We start from the raw sequence: 23,745 nt of genomic DNA on the forward strand, positions 1-23,745 counted from the left end.
ATCTCTGGAAAGAACATGCTCTTTTCGCCTAAGGATCAAGTTTGGTTTTCTGACATGCCTAAGGCAGTCTCTGAATATGATGGGGATGAGGAGGAGGGCAGGGACGCGGGGCCAGGCAGAGTTTGGTGGTTGTGGCACCCAGGGTGAGGGAGGTTCTCAGCCTGTCGCAGGAGGGCGGTACCTGCCCCAGAGGCAATCAAGTCCAGTGTAACCGGACTAAACAGCAACGTAATCCGCTTCTTCAATTTTTGATGTGGATGTTTTAAATGAGAGAGTCCCATCTTCTCCCTCTCCTCCCCACGCTTGAGGCGGCCCCTCGGCCGCTCAGCACGGGCTCCCAGGCGCGTTTTTTTCTCGGCTCCAAGCTGCCGAGCAGGAAACGCTCCCGGCCGCGGGATAAGCCTCCCGCTGGAAGGGGTGGGGGCGGGGGCGAGAAAGGCAAAAAGGGAAAGAAACAAAAGCGAGAAAAACTTGACCCGAGCGGCCAGCGCGAGCCTCCGAGGATCGCGGTGGGCTTCCAGTTTCCCAGAAGCGGGGATCCCACACCCCAGCCAGCCCCGGCCCCCCGCCTCGCCCTCCGGGTCCCAGCCCGCGGGGCTGGTGGGCGTGAACTCGAATCCATGCTAATGAGCCGCGCGGCGGGCGGGGCGGCGAGCCCGCGCCCCTGACAGCCCGGCGGCGGGAGGAGCCCCGGCCCCGGGAGCCCGACGGCCGCGCCTCCCCGCCCCGCCGGGGACCGGGCCGGTGCGCTGGCCCATGCTGGTCCCCGCCTTTGTTCTCCGGCCCGAGCGGAGCCATGCGCGGCTGACGATGGAAGTGGAGGACTCGGGCGGCGTGGTGCTCACCGCCTACCACTCGTACGCGCGCCCCCAGCCGCCCAGCCCCGAGCCGCGCTGCGCGCCCCGGGCGACCGCCAGCCTCCCAGGCAGCAGGTACCCACATCGCCCACCGGGCACCAGTCTCCTGGGCTGGGGGGTCGGGGGTGGTGGTTTCACAGGCAGCTGGGTTTTCCGCCAAAGCAGAGGACCACCATCGTCAGATTGTGGTTTCAAGTTTTGGTGGACGCGACGAGTGAGCCTGTGGTTCTTTGTATTGTCTTCTGAAGACGTTGGCCAGGCGAGGTTAGCAGAGTTGTGTTCTGATACAACTTGCTGGTAATAGGCATATGCCTCGTTTCTGCCAGATTCATCTATTGAACTATTGCAGAATTTTTTTTTTAAAAAAAAAGTGAAGCAGCAGGAGAAAATAGAAAAGAAAAATGTATTATCTTAAACCTGCAAACACTATCGAGAAATTTTTAGTAACATTTCACATTAGCTAAAACACAGATGGAGAGATTCTCCAAAAAGGAAATCTCCGTAGACCTTTAAAAACGATTTTAACATGTAGATTAAAAAAAAAAAAAAAAACTTTTGAATGTATACATACACTGGTGTCACTGTTGTTTTATTGCTAATATTGACTGTTTATAAATGCAATTCTAATTTTCCTTTGGGTCAAAAGAGGTCTGAAGGCTTTTCACTATGTGCATTTCAGATTTCATAAATCAGGGATCTAGCTTAATTACTTTATTGGTGTTCATCTATTTGATGCAAGATCAAGGCTGGCAAGACTCCTGTTAAGTAAACAAATGTGAGACCCTCAAAAAGTTACCTTGGATGCTCAGATTTATTACACTAGTAAGTGAGACGGTATAGTATTTGATGTCTCTGACACATATTTAGGGGAAATAGTATTTGTTTAAATGTGACTATCTGCCATGCATCCATTGAGCAATGGTTTTCTTTACCAATGGGGAGTTTGAGTGGTGTGCTTTTCTGCATGTTTATTTTCAGTAATTTTTTTCTCTTGCTTTTATCTTTAGTTGTGATAAGGATTACTTGTTTCCTAATTTAATGGACTTGCAAGGCTTTTAGCAGATTGTGACTTTATTTCAAGAAGTATCCTCTTGGCTAACATCCATGAGAAGAACAACCTGCGTTGGCATGAGACCTGGGCTGGGCTTGGCTAACAAAGAAAATATCATTTCTTTCAAAGAGAGCAGGTTGAGTGAAATCTAATTTTTATATAAAGACAATGAGAAAATAACAATTTTTCTTTCCAGTTTTAAGAGCCGTACATTTTATTTTAAAGGCTAATTGAAGGTACAAACGTGTTTGTCTTTCGGGTATTTTCTTTTCTAAGCCTGACGGTCGACTCTAATCACTCAGATTATGAGTAACTAAACTGACATACTGGTGAGAGGTGGGGGCCGGGTTTGCACTTTGCTAGCTGGTCCTGGTGTGGCCGCCCCCGTCTGTAGCCCTCTGCAGCTGTCTAAGAGTGGAGCCAGATCATGCCCTTTGGGCTATCCGAAATTATATCCCTTTCCAAAGCAGACTGGAGAAGTTCCATCTGCTCAGCATGCGGTCTTCTGGGATAATAATACACGAGAGCAGGAGTTGCCTATCCCAGCTGGTGCTTTACCGTACAGTTGCCAATTAGACTTATGTTGCCCCAACTTTGCATCTTTGGTGACTGCCCTGCACCCCCTGTGGGGGAACCTTTGTGTCCCTCACCCTCTGAGCCAAGAGATAGATGACCCCTGCCCCCTGCAACCGAATTGTGAGAGAATAGCTCAGTTCCTCGGTTCTCAGTAACAGCAATCCAGAGGAGGTCCCTGTTCTTACAGGGAGCCCGAGGACACCATCAATCATGCGTCTGATAACAGAAATAATCAGGCCTGAATTATTAACCTTTGACTCACTAACTACTGATCAATACTCCCTTTCAAGCCAAGGAGCAAGAATGTATTGTTCCGCTTATGAAGAGAGCACTCTCTCTTTCAAGAGTACCCTCTCCTTGAAATTGCTTACATATGTGTAGCATATTTGTGGAGTAGTGACCGGGGTGGCTCTAGGAAGCATGGGCTATTGGATCTGATTTCCTGAGTATCAGCATTCTTTAGCTCTGGGTAGCGTAGTTTATTTCAGAGCAAGTCATCTGCTTATTCTCCAAGCCTATACTTCATCTAACTTTATGTGCTTTTGACTTTTTTTCTTTTGGCCTATTTTTTCCCACTAAAATATAGTTTCTCTCCCTTTCTCTTTCTCTCTTGCCCTCTCTTCTATTCTCTTTTCTTCACTATTGTATCCTGAGTGCCCAGATCAGTGTCCAGCCACTGCAGGAGCTCAATAAGTTAATGAATTCCTACCAAATAGCCAAGGTAAAATGGAAGCATTTTTAACAGCACGAGTCAACCTATTTGCACCTACTATGTCCCAGAAACACAGTAGGCATTAGTGATACAACGATGAATGAAGCGAAAGAGCCCGCCTTGAGAATGAATGTAGCCTTGTACCTTTCAGACCAGTAGGATTTTTAGAAAAAAGTTGGAAATAAATGGCAACATTTCAAAATCAAGAGGCTTCAGATATGAACTTCAGTTTCCCATTAAAAAAAAAAAAACCCAAAGGATCCAACAACTCAGGCCTCCACAGGCTGAAGCTGCGTAGTGTCTTCTCCATTTCACACCTCTCCCTGTTACTCTTCAACACTGAAGATGGGGGTCCATTGTAATTTTGGGGGGGCCTGCCCATTTTATTTTATTAAAGTATCCAGTATAAAGTACTCTTGCCAGTTACTCAGCCTTGGGGTCAGACTGCCAGACTGTGTTCATCACTTACACCATTTCCTACCATGTGACCTTGGGGAGCCTGCTTCAGCTACTTGACTAGTGTCTGACACCAAGGAAGCATCTGATTGATAATTGTTAGCTGTTTTATTGCTGTTAGCACTTTTAATCACAGTTGTTGATGTCAAGAGGAGTAAAATGTTTTGATAGCTATCTCCCATACTTACTTATGCAGGAAAGAGACTCAAGTACTAAGCATTTGTTGGGAGAGAAAAAAGCAATTCCTTATTTCACAAACATCTATATTTACATTCTGGTGTAAGGATAAAAGAGAATGAAGGATTATAAATTCTCAGTTCTGTTAAAACAGATGGTTGGAATTATCCTTAGAATCATGTGATTTTTAGGAAGCTCAGTTCTTAGACCTTTATTCAGAATCGAGAGTCAAGTGTATGTTCAAAATGATTTCACTTAGAAAATGAAAAGTAGCTGAAGATGAAGGTAGATATTTTGTTTTTCAAAGATTTCCTAAATTATATGCAAATATCATATACAACATTTTTTGGTGAAGGTACAGTTTAAATGACCATGAGTATTTCTGATGTTTTTCCAAAGATACCATAAACTTCCTGAAAGAGGACAAAAATAGAGTAGGAAAAAGAGCCAGCTATTCCTCAAAAACAAATAGAGAAGCTCCCCAAGGTTATCCTAGGAATTCTAATTCTACGGCAATGTTAAAACTTTCGTCCAGGGCATATTGTTTCCTAATAGCATAACTATTCGTCCTAATGGGGATGATTTGATTAAACTAGAATTAGTGATGAATAGAAAGTAAATATTTTATTTGTGGAGAAGACTAAAATTAACAACTTGTAGTGACATATTTATGGGTACTTTCCTGGAAAAAAATTAATTAATTATAAAAAGACATTTATTTCAAGGTGCCGACTCTCATTCAGTTAAGTATTAATGTAGGTCCATGTGAGCTTACAAACATGTACACAGGTACACCAAATTCTGTGGCCTAGTAGGTATACTTTCTAGAGGATTCAGAAAGAATAATGCAACTAGAATTCTTAGGAGAGAATAAGGTATTTAGAGATCATAACTCATGATAGTTAAAACTGGAGTGGGTGTCTCTGGTTTCTTTTTACAGCGGGGTCCTTTGCTGATTGTAGGTGTCTCCTTGTGTAGAGCTGTTGGAAAACATCTGGCACATTTCCTTTGATCGTGTCATTTGGCTAAATATTTTGCCAGTTGCTCTGTCCATTTTTATCTTGATCTGTTCTCCCTGATCATTAATCCTTAATGTTTCCAAACAAATTCAAGGAACTTAGAGTGTTGTAGAATCATTAACTTTCCCTTAACTCTTTAATTTTAATTTTTTAAAAATTAATTTATTTTAATTGGAGGCTAATTACTTTACAATATTGTGGTAGTTTTTGCCATGTATTGACATGAATCCGCCAAGGTGTACTTGTGTCCCTTCATCGTGAACCCCTCTCCCACCTCCCTCCCTACCCCATCCCTCTGGATTGTCCCAGAGCTTTGAGTGCCCTGTTTCAGATTCCCTGGAGAAGGAAATGGCAACCCACTCCAGTATTCTTGCCTGGGAAATCCCATGGACAGAGGAACTTGGCGGGCTACAGTCCATGGAGTTGAAAAGAGTTGGAAATGACCGAGTGACTAAACAATAACAGTACTAGCAACAAAACTATAGACTTTATTCTGATTTCACAAGTTTTTTTCCACTAGACTTGGGATTTTTCTGTTGTAGGATTGCATCTGGGATCCTGTATTGCACTTAGTCATGATGCCCAAACCTCCTGCATAATCCACGACAGTCTGTTGTCTTTTGTGACCTTGGCACTTTAGAAGGACCAGTTGGTTGTTGTAGGCAGTCCCTCACTTTGAATTGGTCTTACTGTCTTCTCTTGATTGGATAGAAGTTATGCATTTGGGGCGAGAATTTCACTGAATGATGTCAGGCCTTTCTCAGTGCATCATTTTGGGAGTTCACTATGTCACAGTCTTGTTAATGTTAGCCCTCATCACCTGGTTCAGGTGTTGCCTGCAGGTTGTTACAGGTTTCCCTATGTAAATTAATCAGTATCTTGGGAGAATTTTTGATGGTGCTAACATCCTGTTAACTCCTCAGACGTTCTTCCTCTGATTTTCTTGTCCATATATGGATCTTACCAATAACATTTATTACAGTGATGTTCTAATGATTTTCTATTTTTCTCATCCCTTCTACATTTAATTTATTTTACAAACTATAAAATCTACATTCAGTATTCTCCCTAGTTTTATTGTATGTGCCGTTTTTGCCCTTAAAAAGTCAACCAATATATTTTAACCTACTTTTTTTTTTCAGCTTTGCCACAGCATACAATAAAAAGGGTTAGTTTTACCTAGTCTGAGTTTATGAAACCTATAATGATAAATTTCCTAATTTTCAAAATACATTGTTGTTTGGAAGCAAAATTTTATTCCACGGTTAGTATGAAAGAGGCTTCCCAGGCGGTGCTGGTGGTAAAGAACCTGCCTGCCAATGCAGGAGACGTGAGATGTGGGTTTGATCCCTGGGTCAGGAAGATCCCCTGGAGGAGGGCATCGCAACCCACTCCAGTATTCTTGCCTGGAGAGTCCAGTGGACGGAGGAGCAGGCTTCAGTCCACGGGGTGACGAAGAGTCAGACACGATGGAAGCAAAGTTGCAGAATTAAATGCTGTGTGCGGGGAGGGTGGGTATCAGCGTCCACTTTGTCGGATTTGCTACCGAGGATGCTCTGGTGGGACTCTTCTCCGCTTAGCAGTGTGCTGAGACGTTACTGGAACGTTTGCACATGTGTCACACGAAAATAAACATTCTAGTTTGCATATAATCAGAATTTCTTCTCATTTCATCGTTAAACCAAGTTATTTCACTTCCGAAATCATTTCCATTCTCTGTTTTCTCAATCTGTGGTCTCTTGATACTAGTTCTAGCCAAGAATAGAAGTAAAATGGTCTATAGAAAAGCAATGGAAGAGAATAAAATGTTTCTCAGAAGAAAATTTTGGCAATAAAGTTTATTTAAACGATAGACTTTGTTTTGTTTTTAAGTCTCTTTGGATGAAAATATTAAGTCAAATGTATCTTCAAATAGTGCAGAAAAGAGCTTTTCCTAAATGACTGTCATCATTAAGACGAGAATTACAGTGCTATAATATAGGCACTGACTGATGTGGAAGTTGTTTGCTTTAAAAGTGAATAGCTTAGAGTTAGTTGCTTTGCTGTGCACTTGAAACTATCACAATATTGTTAACTGACTGTACTCCAATATAAAGTTAAAGGATAAAAAAAGTAAATAGCGTATGTTGGTGTATTGTTTTATTGCTTATGTAATTTAATTTAAATATTATTTATTGTTGCTATTTTTTTCTTTATTTTCAGGCAGATCTTAAAGCCATTAGTGGTACTTTTGTTCTAATATTGCTATTTTTAACATGCTTCGTGATTTACTTTTGATTAGATAGGCTGGTTAGAACTGTGTAAAGAAAATGCTGTTCAAATGACTAAAATATATAATCTAAGGAGAAATTTTGATAGCATTTATTTCCATTTCTTTGAGGATTTTTTGGTTTTCTTGTTTGTGTTCATGTTCTCTGTGTTCTGGTTACTTGAGTTAGTGAGTTTTGTATAATGTTCTGTCTTTTATAACATGGAATTCCATGCATCCATTGTTCTGAGAATATTAGAGGATATGCATCAAAATGTTAACATTGTGTCGGAAAACTTAGAGTGCAAACTAAAGAAAGTAGTGGATTGTTTTCATTATGTATCATCTTCCTAAATATTTGCAGTTTATGACATATTCTTTGAGTATCAGATGTTTTACATCAGTCTTCAATAAATGACTATTACAGATAAAACTATCCATTTGACAGACATTTAGTGCCAAGTAATTCCAAGCGTGGGAGGACATCTACTAATGTCAAGTTGAGAACCAGCTGTGGTGTCTCGTGTTGCTCTTAATAACTGATTAAACCTGTGCATTCCATTTCTGATCCCTTTGACAGATAGATGATGACTGCACACAAACACGTAATACCAAGGACAGGAAGCAGAAGGAGGAACTGGAAACCAAAGAGAGGAGTATGTAGTAGTTTTAAATTGTCCAACACCTGAGATCTATATATACTGTGTTAGTCATTCTAAGTTGTATATCTTTTATGTATAAGAGAGTAATCTTTATTCCTATGTTAAATTTTCTGGTCAGTGGACCAGATTTGCTCTTGTAACTCTTGTAATGTATAAGGACAAGAATTCCTTCGAAGTTTCCTGTTCAGTATTTAGAAAACAATGGACATGCATTTGTCTTTATACAAAGACCTATCAATGGATTTATATTTTTATAGAGCTATAGAGAAACCTGACAGGTGTTTAGAACAAAAAGGTTTAACTTACTAAAATGCCATTTTAACTAATAATTTGATGTTTGATCTCTTTCCTTCCCACTTTTCCCTGCTTTCATTACCATACTGAAAAAAATCACAGAGTAGCCAAAGTTAACAGGTCAGTGGTTGGGACTGAATCCATATTTAAGTGGCTGGGGATATAAAGCAAAACAGAAGAGGATAAATGTAGTTAAAGAAGTAAGGACTAAGCTTCCTTTCTAAAGATTTCCTTGACAGTTGTAGCCAGAAGAATTTTCACCTACCATAACAATAATGATCATTTGGTAATTCATCATATACTGTCCTGTGGTGTCAATTCTGGTGTTTTTTTTTTTCCCCAAAAAAAAGTCCTCATTTTATTGGTAGTTTACGTGTGTGGCATACACTATCTCATTTAATCCTTCCCACAATCCAGTGACATAGGAGGAAACTGAGGGACAGAGAATCAGCCCGAGATCACATAGCAAGGTGATGACTGTCTTTCCAAAACTGGTGCTTATAACCTGTTATTTAAATCTTGAAACATTATTTTGTATATTACGGATTTAGTGTTTTTCTGCTGCAATTTGGTTATAGGTTTATTGAGAGCAGGGACAGCATTATCGTATCCCCACTTAGCAACCAGCATTAGTAACTTTTCCACAGTAGATATTATGCTTAGTGTTGATTTAATCATTTTTTGCAATCATGACTATTCTGTTTAAATGGAATAAGCATGGAGTGAGTTACTTGTGAATGGATACAGTTTGAGAAATTTTGTTAACCCTTGAAGGGAAATAATGGTTGTTTTTTTTTTAATGTAAATGCTGTATTCTTGCCCTCTTGCAGTCTTATTTAGGTAACGGTATTTTAAAAATGGACAAAACGTATTATAGAAGTCAATTAGCTTGACCATGGAAGTGAGATCCAAGCAATTTTGAGTTATAGGAAATATTCCCAGGGCTCTTTTTTAGGCAGAAGGAAAAGAAGGCATTTTTTAAATCCTTTAACCTGTAGGTTCACGTTCTTAGAATTTTTTTCATTTTAGTTTTATCAATTATTTTCTCTAACTACTAAGACAGGTTTCTATGGCTAAAAACGTATTTTTCATTTTGTTCTTTCCATGTGATCTATAACATACAGTTCTTAATGCAGGTCAAGAAACAAGGCTCCCTGAGAATTAATGGGGTTTTCCTTTTGTCTCTCCTGATATTCAGTCAGGTTTTCACTTTATCTTGACTGAAACCAACCAAGGGATAAGCAGCTCCTGGACCACGCCTTTGTGCAGACCAGTTCTGTTGTAAATGTTGCTTGGAAACTTAGGATAAGTTGAGCTAGATTGTGCAGTCCAGTCTGGACTCCGGGCCATCCCTGGTCTCCTGTCTGCCTGAGCACAGTCTGTGTCCCTCGGTGACCCTGGAGCCACAGATGATGCTGAACCGAAATTGGGCTTCAAGGATTTCTGTTTAGAAAACAAACCCAGGGCTCATTGTAGTCTGGACTTGAATCTTCCAGAGAGGTCAGAGTCCACAGAGTGGCCTCCAGGCACTTGTGTTCATTTTCCAGGGGATTCATTTTGATCAGCTTTGTTTTTCAGAACACTGAAACTATTAAAGACTAGACCGTCATTTTAGTCATACATAAACAGTGTGGCTTGGGCTTCCCTGCCAACTGCCATGTCTTTAGAAGTGTTTTCTATTTTTAACCAGCCGAGTTGTTCAGAGTATATTACTAATAGGAACTGAGCATCATGAAAAAAAAGTAATGAGTGAGGACTAATCTCTGTGGTTCAGCTGGGGAGCAAAGAATGGAAAAGGGCCTTGTGGAATGCGTCAGGGGTCTGAGTTTGTCCTCCTGACCCCTGGTCACCCACTTGCATTACCGAGGCACCTACGCTGGCCCAAGGCGTGGACAAATGTGTTCTGGGAGCAGTCAGGCCAACAGCAAGGAAAACATGGAGGCGGGGGAAACCGGAGACCTGATGAGAGACCATTAAATGTCTAGAACTGGAGAAAAGGTGGTGACCGTTAAGAGAACGACATTTCCTTAGCTTCCTTTCAAACACTATTACGACTCCCCATGCTCGTTATCTCACCAGACGTAACTTGGAGAGTCTGGAAAACACACTCACTGTGACTTTTCATTGGCATCTTAAAGAAAAACATTTGCTGACCTCAGTGGAGCAGGCAATTAAATGGGAAAAGCGCTGACTGTTAAGTTTCCGCAGATTCTGTTTTGAAAGAACAGATGATGCCTGGCCCCTGTGATTTTTAACATACCACGACTTCACTTCTCTCCTCCTCACTTAGAAAGCTCAGTGATTACAAGGTCCACTTGGCAACTATTTTGGTAAAATCAAAATTGTGCTTAGTTGCAGAAAGCCCCATGCCAGAGGACTCCCCCCTCTTCAGTTGCTGGAAGCTGGTAATTGGAAAAAGCAGGCCACGCTCTGCTTATTTAAAGCTGTGTCATCCTTTGTGGGGCAGTGAGTCAACACCAGCTAAAACAACATGAGTCATTGTTTAGAAGAAGCCCAGGAGAAGCTGATTTCAATTATACAGTCCTAAATAGACACGATACTACTCTTATCTATACTCTAAAAAAGTTTTTATTGTGGAAGTTAAGGAACATTAGCACCCATTCTCTTTAGAGTTCATGGAAGTATTAATACAATACTTCGATACTCAGAGGACTTTTGAAGGGGGTCTTAAGAAGGAACTCTTCTTTCAGTTAATCTAAATTTTACACTGATTTCTTTTTTCTTCTGTCTCTTCCACTCTCCACCCCTACCTCTCCGCTCATACCCAGTTCAGACCATTATAGTTTTAATCTGGTTTCAGAGCTGTTGGGTTAAAATCCATAAATTCACAGTTGTGGTATTGTAACTGTTTGCTGCTTCTGTCCCAGGATCCCCCTGTGTCTTTATTTCTCTGGAGAGGAATGGATAGCTTTAAGGTACACCATGATTGTGGGGCAGAGAAACACTTTGGAAAGCTAATGCACTGATCCAAGTAAAGATGATGAGAGTCTAGATGAGGATACAGATAGAAGGGAATAATAAGGGAGCCTGTGGGGAAAACAGCAATGAAGTTGGTGTGATTTGGTGATTAATGCATACAGGGAACCAGGAAAAACTCTTTTGAGTTTTTGTTTTGGAGTGTTATGAACTGAGGCTTCCCTTGTAGCTCAGCTGGTAAAGAGTCCGCCTGCAATGCACAGATCCCGGTTCGACTCCTGGGTTGGCAAGATCCACTGGAGGAGGGATAGGCTACCCACTCCAGTATTCTTGGGCTTCCCTGGTGGCTCAGCTGGTAAAGAATCTGCCTGCAGTGCGGGAAACCTGGGTTCCATCCCTGAGTTGGGAAGATCCCTTGGAGAAGGGAACAGCTACCCACTCCAGTATTCTGGCCTCGAGAATCCCATGGACTGTATAGTCCATGGGGTCTCAAAGAACTGAAATTGAGAATTCTAATGGATGAGCAGAAAGTGACCAGGGGAAATTTAGCCTGTGAAATTTGGAACTCAGCTGATGTACCCAGCTCAGTTCAGTTCAGTTCAGTCACTAAGTCATGTCCTGCTCTTTTTGACCCCATGAACTGTAGCACACCAGGCTTCCCTGTCCCTCACCATCTCCCAGTTTGTTCAAACTCAATGTCGATTGAGTCGGTGATGCCATCCAACCATCTTGTCCTCTGTCGTTCCCTTCTCCTCCTGCCTTTAATCTTTCCCGGCATCAGGGTCTTTTCCAGTGAGTCGGCTCTTCACATCCGGTACCCAGCTGATGGTTGGCTATACAAGTTGGAAACTTGGGCAGGAGATCAAGGCTGAGAGTTCTAAGCTATTTACTCACGGGAGACTTCAACATTTGAGAGACAGTTAAAACTGGGACTGGATGAGATCTGGCAGGAGATTATAGGGTCTCTGTAGAGAGAGCTGTGGAGCGAACGTGGAACCCAAGGAACAGCGCCAGGTGGAGTGAGGCAAAGCGTTGGGGGCCTCTGATGGAGACTCTTTGGGAACTTTCTGGAAGCCCAGGCATCAGACTCAGAGTGAGTGGACAGCTGTATCAGGTATCTAAATGATCAGTAAGGTCAAAACTAAACATTGTCCACAGGCTTTGTAGTGAAGATAACAATGGAGACCTTTGCTAGCCTGGGTCTGAGGGAAGTGAGAGGGGGAAGCCTATTTGCTGCAGGTTGGAGAGTGACTGAGGTCAGGAAGCAGAGGCAGCCAGGGGAACCTATTGTCAAAGCTTAGCTGTGGGAAGGTGGAAAGAGAGGAAGGCAGGAGCAAGAGCGGAGCTTTTAAAATGAACTGAACATTGGCCAGAAGTCAACAAAGAAACCTAGCACTTGTAAATTGTAAGACTTGAACACACTTGAGCTCCTGCTTATAATCCTGTGATAACATTTCTGCGTGGAGGATGAGCCTTTATCACTAGGCCCACAGTGGTGTGTCAGCGCTTCTGGGAAGGGAACATTGTTTACTTCATGGCTGACTCTTTCACTGCCTTCCCCCTCCCCCACTGAAGAGTCTTAACAAATTGCTGCTGAGTAAACCCTGAGGGGGCTGATCTGTGTAGATGTGGCCTCTCCTTGGGCCGAGGAGCTGTTAGGGAAGTCTTCCAAAATCTCAGCGTCGCTTCCTCTGTGAGGGCTGCCTCCTCCCCAAGTTGCTCACTCCACCTCTGTGCCTTCTCTGCCTCTATACTCCTCTTATTACGCTTATCCGCTACTTAATAGTAAGACTTATGTGGCTGACCTTTCCAAAGATGAGCAGGTTGTTGATGCCCTGGACCATGTCGTATTCATCTCCAGTCCCTGGCACATACATGCTTATTGAGTAAGTGAACAATTAATTCACTAAATAATAGGGAAGGTATTTTAAATATATGACCATATTTTCATAATTGGCTATAATTTTGAGCCTAGAAGTATTAGAAATGTTGGACTGGTGGTGTGTTGGAGAATATAGCATCCTGATTTTGCATATTACCTGCTTTCCCAGAATCGACTAAACTAGCCTTTGGTCATAGGATAACTGAGACTCTTTGGTGATATGCTATGAAGTAAAGATAGAAGTCAAAGCTGGCAAGAATTGTAAATGAACATGCCTTGACACATAAAACTGAGAGCAGCATGGATAATGAGAAGAAGGTAAATATAGCCTCCATTGTTTTAAAGATTAAATTTTGCTCAAGGGTCACTTTGCTTATTAAAACAAGAAGAATTTAAACTGATTTTTACAATAAAAGCGAAATTGAGCAACCTTCTACTGAGCCTCTGTGTGCCGTATACCCTATCAGGTTCTGGGGCTGCAAAAATGGTTACTAGTCTTTCTGTGAGAATAGATGGACTGTCATCTGGCATTTCAGTGGCATCCGAAGTACAGCTCGTTGAGGGTAGAAGTGATGTCTGTCTCTCTGTGTGTCCCAGCATTAGCCTCCAGGCCCCCCAGAGTGGACATTCAGTATTTGAATGGTGGGAAGAATGATGGAGGAAAATCGCATGAGATGCTCTGGGAAAGCAGAGAAGGTGTAACTAACACTTGGGGCTACATTGTGGAGGATAAGAAGGGATTAAGGAAGGCATCTGGGAGGGGTCATAGCTAGATTAAGTCTTAAAGAATGAGCCTGGATTAGCAGGAGGAAGGAGGCTGGGAAGAGTGTTTTGTCAGGAGAACCAGTTCTGCGGAAAAGGAGCGGCACACATAGCGGTGGTTGCTGGTGTGCTAGGGACCAGCCAGGGTTGGGAGGGACCACTCACTGCAGTCTGGGGAAAATGATGGACGCAGACTGAACTTGGTTACATGTCCAGTTTTCTCATTAGCGTAATGAAGGACTTCTACAGGCCGACCTCTAGGATCCCTCCTAACACAGAAATTCTCTTCTTCTCTATAGTTAATTTGGAAAAGAAGGCAATCAGATAATCCTGGATTTTTAACAAAACATGGATTCCGACCTGTCCTCGTTTTGTAATAACATCTTTCCCCTTCTCCATTAACTCTGCTTATGTAGATGATCTCTTGGGTACTTCTGTGGTCTGTGCAGGAAGCAGGTATTGTTGTCTCATGTAGACCTTTGATTACTCTTAACCAGAATTTGATTCATTTCAAAGAAGCTACCAAAGTTAGAATGACTTGTCAGTAAGGTCTTTGTCTTTCATATTTTCTTTGAAAAATACAGCTGGTCCAATAAGCAGAGCTGATTTTTATTTTTCATATGATATAAGTTGGTAGCCCAGTTAATAGCTTCCCTGGTGACTCAGACAGTAAAGAATCTGCCTGAAATGCAGGAGACCTGGGTTCAGTCCCTGGGTTGGGACGATCCCCTGGAGAAAGAAATGGAAACCCACTCCAGTATTCTTGCCTGGAAAACCCCATGGATAGAGGAGCCTGGCTACAGTCCATGGGGTCACAAAGAGTCGACTGCAACTAAGTGACTAAGACACACACTGCCCAGTTAATAGGGGTGTTAGGTACTGTTGAAGAGTGCCATGGCCTTTTATGGTTTTTTGTTCACATTTAAAACAGCATTTATTCATAACTTAATTTTTGAAAGATAAATTTTCTTAATATCATACTTCTAGTTAAATTGGCACAAAATTAGAATAAATTTAATATAATTTAAATAAAGCAGAGATTTCCAAGAAATATGTGAGCATGTTCTGTGTTTTCTCCATGTTTTTCAATAGTCCAGCAACACGAACACGCAATTGAAGGAGGAAAATACGTTTCAACTCTTTTCCTCATTTTCTGCTTTTGAGCTTTTGTGAAAGACCAGGTCCCCCAGTTGAGATATCTGAGGACTTATTGCTAGCACATGCCTGTGAGAGAGATGGGCATGGAGGCCAAGAACCACCCATCCCTGCCTTCTTCTTTCTCTCGTCACCTCAACCTCTCCTATGGCAAGAAATTAATATAATGGCAGTGATCCTAAAGATCTTCAAGATTTCTGAAGACACATCCTCAAAAAAGCTTTTATTTAGTGCTAATAGTCACTTGAAAGAAGTGAAAGTGTTAGTCACTCAATCGTGTCTGACTCTTTGCAACTTCATGGACTGTAGCTCACCAGGCTGTCTGTCCATAGAATTCTCTAGGCAAAAATCCTGGAGTGGGTAGCCACTCCAGTATTAAATGTACTTATGTGTTAAAGGTATTAATGTATTAAATGTACTTAATACATTTAAAAGTTGAGATATGCTCAATATACAGTTAAATTCACAGTTGATTCAGCTAGTTGACTTTTAACCCATGTAACTACCATCCAAAGTAAGATACAGAACATTTCCATCACTCTAAAAATGTCCTTCACACCCCGTTTATATCCTGCCAGTTTCTGGCTTCTACCACCATACATTAGTGTTGCCTATTCTTGGAAGTCGTATAAACAGAACATTACAGTAGATACTGTTTTGTGTCTGTCTTCCTTTACTCAGAATAATAGTTTTTGAGATTCAAACATCATTTCATTAGAGCTTGAAAGTGGTAAAAAGTGTATGTAGGCCTTTTGGTGATTTCATTTTATTGTTGTAAGTGTTTGTCATCCAGCTGTCCGCAGGCATTGCCTGTTGCATAAAGGAGAGGCTCAAGTGAGGGAGCAGGTTTAGATGAAAACTTGCCACAGGATTAGAATCTGGAGTCTCAGCTCTATTGTTCAGTTCAGTTCAGTTCAGTTGCTCAGTCGTATTTGACTGTTTGCGGCCCCATGAATTGCAGCACGCCAGGCCTCCCTGTCCATCACCAACTCCCAGAGTTCACTCAGACTTACGTCCATCGAGTTAGTGATGCCATCCAGCCATCTCATCCTCTGTCGTCCCCTTCTCCTCCTGCCCCCAACCCCTCCCAGCATCAGAGTCTTTTCCAATGAGTCAACTCTGCATGAGGTGGCCAAAGTACTGGAGTTTCAGCTTTAGCATCATTCCTTCCAAAGAAATCCCAGGGCTGATCTCCTTCAGAATGGACTGGTTGGATCTCCTTGCAGTCCAAGGGACTCTCAAGAGCCTTCTCCGACACCACAGTTCAAACGTATCAATTCTTCGGCGCTCAGCCTTCTTCACAGTCCAACTCTGTTGTAGACCCAGGCAAAATTGGGAAGTAAGCACATTTGTTTTTGGTTCCTGCTCAATTTGCTTTGACTTCTAAAAATCAAACCTGGCTAGGAAAGAATGAGAGTTTTACATTTAGCAAACATATTAATTGATTTTAAACAGTGAGTATAATAAACACTTTTGTTCAAATAATTGTTTTAACAATGTGTGTGAGAAAAATAAATAAGAAAATTAACTATGAAAATAGATCTCTAGAGTCTCTGTCCTTCAGTTCATTCATCCATTTATTGTTTCTTTGAATTTCTTTTGTAGCACTTGTCTTCTGAGTGTCTTCTCCTGAGGGCACTGTGAAGGATCACAACTAAACAGGATGGAGTTTCTGTGCTTGAGGGGCTTTTAAGGGAGCCTGAGGGCTTTGGGAACCATGTCTTATTCAGCTTCATGCCTTCTGGAGAGGACACAAGCTTTAATTCCTTGGGGAATGGTGTTTAAGTTGGGCGCGTGGGTATACTGGGTAATGTAGGTGTATTGGTGTATGGGTAGGATGTGGGGCAGAGAGGATGTATAAGGGGTCTCATAAACTAGCTCGGATGTCCTGAGGAACTGGTGAGGGAAGTAGTGGGAATGTCTGTAAAAATATTTGCAAGATTTTATTTGCAGGGTGGGATTGGCTCAACGAGTGGTCAAAGATGTGTCAGTTGTTAAGGCCAAACCAATGGAAGTAAATTAATGAGAGTACCTCACCATGGGACGGTGTCTTCAACTCTGTATAGATTTCTTTCAAAATGAATGAAAGCTAGTTTTTTGAAAATCAGATCAGAGCATAAACTTAACTGTTTTAGAACTGTAAGAGAGTTTATTACCCACCCCCTACTGAACCCCACCCCCTCGCAACCAAAATAACCCATATAAAATAGCTGATCCCGTGGGAGTTGCTGGCTTAATGGTAATCATAAGCATATGCTAGAATCCAAGTGCTTCAGCCAGAGTCCCACCCTCAGGCTTCACATTTAGCGTAGCTCTTACCCCCATTAGCTTGGCTTGTGGTTGGATGACACAGCTGGGTGTTGTGGATGACAGAATTTTCCTAGCATTGTGCACCAGAGGGATACAGGCAGGTGGGGAGAAGACTAGCTCAACACTAATGAAACCCTGACTGTCACATGCATTCTGGTAATTCCATGAAGGCAAGAATGTTGCTAATAACAGAGCAGATTTTGTAGGTTGTCTCAAACTTGGTCAGCTGCAGTTAAGCCCGCGACTGCTGGGGCAATGGAATGCACCCCTATTTGTTTTCGGAAGGTAGTGCAAGAGATCCAGTTACAGGTTTTCCATCTTCCTGGAATTATGCTACCCCTAGAATAGAATTCTCCACATACCCAAGTGGGATTAGACCTCAATTTTAGCAAGTATCCAATTAAATGAACCATTTACTGCATCGATACCTATTTTGGGGAACTATTTTATGTACAGAATATCTTTGTGTGTGTGTGAGAGGATGCATTTATTTAAAGCCAAATTATAAATTGTATTGTCAAAATTATTTGATGAACTACTGAAGCAAGATAACTTCACAAATAGCATGCATGGCAAATGCTATCTTTTAATTTAGAATTAATTGCTCAAAGATACACAAATGAGAACCAAAGGTGATACACTTTATGTTTTCTTGATATCTCTAGCGTGGAGACCAGAGTGATATTTTCACATATCGAAACAAGAAGGGTTATTTTTTATCATGTAGTTCTCAGCTTTTTCAAGTCCTAGAGCTCTTTGAGATGCTAATAAAACGAGTGACCTCTATGAAAAGTACACATATGTATGCTATGCAAGTTTGCATGCATTTTTCAGATGGTACATGGACCACAGGTTAAGAAGATGTTGGTCAGATTATTCAAAATTTCCTCTCTGCTTCCATCCAGGGTTTCTTTACACGAGTAGCGAGCACGACAATTTCATGTACCTGGAGAGAGCTCTCATGGTATCAGGTGTATTTCCCAGGACCTAGAGATGAACTCTGAACAAGTGCGTACAAGCTGAGTATAAAAATAGCTAGAATGCCTGCTGTCCTGTGTGTGTCCACAAGGGCAGGACACTTCCGGGTGGCCTGGTCGTGATGGCCAGTGTCTGGACTTGGGCATTTCTGGCTGATGTGAGAAACTCGGTGGGGCAGATGCTGGGAGTGTCTTGAGCTTATGGAATAATCCCTGTACGAAAGGGGTGTTTCTGTTCTCAGGGCTGAAAACTTTGGCAGTCAGCATCTAACGAAATTACTGAGTTTTAGCCACTTCTCAAGGAAAGTTTAGAGGGAGCAGAAATCTTTCAGTATTTCACATGTGAGGAGCGGGGATTGCGTAACTGTTTTCTAATAGCAAGATGAGGGAAATTGTTCTGTTCTGGCTTTTTTTGGACCCTCATTCCCATAGTCCAAGCCCGGTGTCCTGAATGGGAATTTGCTCGGTGTGTCTAGTGCTTTTCTTGGAATCCCTGTGCAGGTGTGTACCCTGCACTTGAGACTCCTGGTCCCTAGTCTTGTGTGCCCAGACAGACAGGAAGATGTTTGCTTATGCCGATGAAGCGTTTCTGAGATTGGAGTTAAAGCTTCTGGTCCATCTCTGACCAATATAACTGTAACCACAAGGGGAAAAAAAAAAAAAGTTTGAGCTGAAAGCTAATTAGACCAAACAACTGACCTGGTCTGTTTGCACATTATCTATTCAGTAGCTGTACCACAGTGAAAATAGATTCAGGAAAGGTGAACTGAAGTCAGGAGTTGCAAATTAATAGCATGTCTTTATAGGGAAGTTAGAAATGAAGGAGCCAAACAGATGCTGCTCTCACTGCCTACAATGATTCCCTCGTGGTGTTGTCGGACAGAGTTCTGGACCGGACAGCTGTTTCTCCTTATACAGGGTTTTATATTGTGCCTTGATTACACACAGCCTGTCCATCAGGCAGTTCATAGCATATTTGAGGTCCCAAGAGTCCTTAGAAAACATCTAACCTTATTTTTCCAATGAGGAAACAGATATTAAGCAGCTCAAGCCTCCCATATTCTAACATTTCTCTGCTATTTTTTATGGGAAGGACTCGTTGTTTTCTCATATTGTCTTGTTCCTTTCCATAGAACGTGTGCTATTCCAACAGGACACTCCTCTGTCCACAGACTGTCAGATGACGTGTGTGTAACCAGACACGGGTGTTCGTGGGATGTGTGGCATCCGTTGATTTAGGACTGCAGCCCTTCTCAGGTCATGGGACAGAAGGCACATTCAGTATAGTGTGGTTATTCTGTCCTTTGAAAAGAAGTGTTTTAACACTGGAAGACGTAATTCTTTTGCACTGACAGATTTTCTCATATTGCCAAGTGTAGGTAGCTTCACAGATATACCCTTGGTGCTCATTTAAAGTTCAGTGAGGACCTCAGAAAGGATAAAGTGCTACCTTCAAAATGTGGTTTCTTTAAAAAATTTAAAATAACTTTTTTCCCACTTTTGCGATATTAGCAACATATAGCTCTGTATAAGTTTAGGGTGTCAGCACAGTTATCTGACATTGTGAAATGATTACATACATTGTGAAATGATTATAATTAGTTAATATCCACGGCCTCATGTAGATACACAATAAGAAAAAGAAAAATGTCTTTTCAAAACAATGGCCATCGGCTCAATTCTCTTTCCTGGCTTTCTTCTTCTGTCTCCTGGACTTCTCTGTAGGAAGAGACAGCTTAAACTCTGCAGCCTGTGAAGGTACTGTGCTCTCACCCATCTCTGGGCACTTCCTATAAAGCCAGCTCAGCTGCCAGTGCTTTCTGTGGATTAAAACCCTGGGGCTTTCACTCCCAAGAAGTAGGTACTGTTTTGCCTCTCATTTTGTAAGTTTAGAAACAGATGCAGAAGGTAAGTAATTTGCCCCAGTAAAGTAGAGCAGCTTCACTCCAAAACCCATGCTGCTGCTGCTGCTGCTTTTTTTTTTTTTTTAAAATTGTGGTAAAATACACATATCCTGGACTTCCTGGATGGCGCAGCGGCAAAAAACCCACCTGTCAGTGCAGGAGACACAAGAGACATGGGTTCAGTCCGTGGCTGAGGAAGATCCCCTGGAGTATGCCCACTCCAGTCTTCTTGCCTGGAGACCCCATGGACAGAGGAGCCTGGCGGGCTACAGTCCATGGGTCACAGAGTTGGACACAGCTGAGTGACTGAGCATGCGCACGCACACACACGCACGCACGCACACACACACACACAAAATATAGCACAGCCTGTGCTTCTTGACCTGCATTCTCTGCCTGCTTTCTACACACCCTCGTTCCCTTACCTGAAGAGCCTCCTCCCCGTCTCAGCTGCTTCAGTCCTGTCATCCCCAGGGGTTGGGCCACAGCTTATGTTGTCTAGGAAAATCCGCCCTAGTGCCTTTTCCTCTTCCTTCCCCTCCAGTCTGTATCCAGTTTCTCTCTGTCGTGCTCCTGGTGAAGCCGGGACCCGTGCTGCCCTCCAGTCATTATTCCCGATGATAAAGATGCCGTGACTGCTCTGTAGCTGCCCCCGCAGTGTGTGCAGCCCCCTGAGCGCTGGAGCTGCTACGCCTCCCTGTCTTCTCACTGTCCAGCAGCATGCCCCATAGACGCCTATGAAGTGGAGCGGAGGGGGCCATATATGATATTTTTTCCCCCAAACTAGAAAGCAAGATAATCAACTCTAGTTTTAAATTTATCATAGAAGGCAGTTTCTCACAATGAGAAAGAGAAAATGAAACTCTGAAGAAGCACAAAAGAATGCTAATCAGGGTCAGGTTCCACATGATCAGTTGCTTATGCTTTCACTTTGTTAGATTTTCTCTCTTGTAAAGGAAAAAAAAAATTCCCTGGGACATGAAAGAAAAAAGGAAATGCCTTTTGTTTTTCATGCTGTAAAACTAGAGTGTCTATGACCTCATTTGAGGCAGTCATTCTTGGACATAATGTGTCTCCTTTAGTTAAAATGCAGCGTCTAATTTAGGACTTCATAACCAGGGATGATTCACAGGATATTAGAGGATATAATTTTAAAGACTGGGAAATGATGGCCATGAGGAACGTACACAAAAAGTGAGATTGTCGGTCCTGGGATGTTGAAAGGCAAAATGAGCCCTGCCAGCTGAGTCAACAAGAAACTTCAAACCGATGGGTTCACACATACTATACTGGGGTGTCTGAAGGATCTCCTGGTTCTCTCCTGGTGTGCCCCACCTGGAGATGCCCTACCAGACCCTACGGGGGCAGTGGTGGCTCCGTCATAGCGGCTCCATACAGAGAAAACGATAGTGCTGTCTCTGCGATGGTATAAACCGTGATACTTGGCATGTCATTTTCCTTTCTGATTTTAGATGGCTTTCCTTTCCTTGACATTATCTAGAGTTATGAAGTTAATTGAGGTTGCTAAGACAAGAAACCAATTTTTCTACTATAAGAAATAGCAAAGTCTCATTTATTTTTAGAGGGTTTTTTTTTTTAATGTGGACCATTTTTAAAGTCTTTATTGAATTTGTTGCAATATTGCTTCTGTTTTTTAAGTTTTAGATTTTTGGCCACAAAGCATGGGTGATTTCAGCAACCCCTACCAGGGATTGAACCTGCACCCCCTGCACTGGAAGGCAAAGTCTTAACTATGGACCATCATGGAAGTTCCAGCCCTGCCCCCACCCCGTTTTGAAGACATGCCTACAAATCTTTTAAAGAATTCCAGGCATCTGGGAAGTACAACTTCATAAAATAGTGGTCAGTTAGAAAGGAAGGAGCACTACATTCCTAGAACAGACTAATTTGATTATACTTTATTAAATAGATTAATTTTCAGGGTGGTCATTCTCATTACATGCATTTAATTGATGCTAAATTGTATTAAGAACTTAATTTTAACTCCCTTTACAAACTGGCCAGTGCCCATTCTCCCTTGGTAGACTGATGAGATTTCTACTCAGCTGTGCCTTTTACTAATCCTCATTTCTGTTCTGAGAGGAAAACGTGAATGGGGCCAAATGGAATTCTTTCCCGTACTGAATTGAATAACCACAGTTTCTGAAACTGTTTCAAAAGACTGTGAGTGTTATAAATTATTGGGTCCTCAAACCCAAATTCAAGCTTCCCTGGTGGCTCAGACAGTGAAAAATCCACCTGCAGTGCAGGAGACACGGGTTCGATCCCTGGGTTGGAAAGGTCCCCTGGAGCAGGGCATGACACTCACTCCAGTATTCTTGCCTGGGGTATCATCATGGACGGAGGAGCCTGGCGGCTACAGTGTGTGGAGTCACAGAGTAGGACAGGACTGAGCGACTAAGCACAGCACGGCCCAGACCCAAAATCAGACAGTGAAGTGAAACAGACCTTATTTGTTCAGATTGCATCACTGGTATCACAGGTAGACCAAGGCTTAGAGCTTGACTTTCAAATTTGAGCTTGCTTCTAATCCTGTCTCTGAGCTTCCTAGAGAGCAGTAGTGGTAAAGACTCTGCCTGCCAACGCAGGAGACTTAAGAGACTCGGGTTCAATCCCTGGGTCAGGAAGATCCCCTAGAGGAGGGCATGGCAACCCACTCCAGTATTCTTGCCTGGAGAATCCCATGGACAGAGGAGCCTGGCGGGCTACAGTCTATGGGGTCGCAAAGAGTCAGATGAGACTGATCGACTTAGTACGCATGCCCGCTGATCCTGTGTCTCTCACAGTCTTTTTTCTCTGCGTCCGAGACCATTCGTGTCTTCAGTGAATACAGACTTCGTGCAGTGTAACACAGGTTCCCGGCTCAGTAGGGCCGGTTGCTGAGCCCCCTCCAGCCCCTGCACCATGAGGATGTTGTCTAAACAGAAGGGACTCTGTGTGGTGGGCTCTGGAAACCCCTCACCCGGTGCCAGGCCGGTTCTTAGCTGGAATCGCAGCATGGTGACTCCCAGGCTTTGCCGCCTCAGTGGAGGAGCACCGACAGGTGACCACGCTGTGGCTCCTTCCTCCCAGCACGTCTTGATCATCTTGGCCACAATTCAGGAACGCAGAGGGCAGACTCCTGGGAGGTGCCTCAGTAACATCCCACCAGGACGAGCATTTATTTTTCCCTCTTTATATGCGCATAATCATTCTGTCTGCTTTGTCTTTGACTCACTGATGGAGGATGATTTTTTCTATTGTTGTGATAAGCACTATGCATAGGAGTGTTGGGTGAAGTGAAAATAGAGCCTCAGTTCAGTTCAGTTCAGTTGCTCAGTCATGTCCGACTCTTTTCGACCCCATGAATCGCAGCACGCCAGGCCTCCCTGTCCATCACCAACTCCCGGAGTTCACTCAGACTCACATCCATCGAGTCTGTGATGCCATCCAGCCATCTCATCCTCTGTCATCCCCTTTTCCTCCTGCCCTCAATCCCTCCCAGCATCAGAGTCTTTTCCAATGAGTCAGCTCTTCGCATGAGGTGGCCAAAGTACTGGAGTTTCAGCTTTAGCATCATTCCTTCCAAAGAAATCCCAGGGCTGATCTCCTTCAGGCCTCTGTTAATAAATCAGTAGCTTTTGTATCTTACAGAAGTGCCACTTAGTCAAGCGATGCTGCGTCGAGGCTGTGATTTGGGAGGGCACAGAGAAATAAGAGCCTTGTGGATACCCAGGTGCCCCGTGTGAAATGGTACCTGAGGGCT

At 42.8% G+C, this 23,745-nt stretch overlaps 1 protein-coding gene across 4 annotated transcripts in view; it reads left to right on the forward strand.

Moving 5' to 3' along the window:
• The first annotated feature begins 234 nt into the window (after positions 1-234).
• The window catches only part of ARHGAP28 (Rho GTPase activating protein 28), a 142,220-nt gene continuing 118,709 nt past the window's right edge, over positions 235-23,745 (forward strand). For all 4 annotated transcript variants that reach the window (XM_069568615.1, XM_069568617.1, XM_069568616.1 and 1 more), the window contains exon 1: positions 235-932. In XM_069568615.1, coding sequence (XP_069424716.1) covers positions 757-932 — 176 coding nt within the window. In that variant the 5' untranslated portion in view covers positions 235-756. The remainder of the gene's footprint in view (positions 933-23,745) is intronic.

The sequence above is a fragment of the Ovis canadensis genome, chromosome 23 (assembly GCF_042477335.2).
Source record: "Ovis canadensis isolate MfBH-ARS-UI-01 breed Bighorn chromosome 23, ARS-UI_OviCan_v2, whole genome shotgun sequence".
Taxonomy (NCBI): Eukaryota; Metazoa; Chordata; class Mammalia; order Artiodactyla; family Bovidae; genus Ovis; species Ovis canadensis.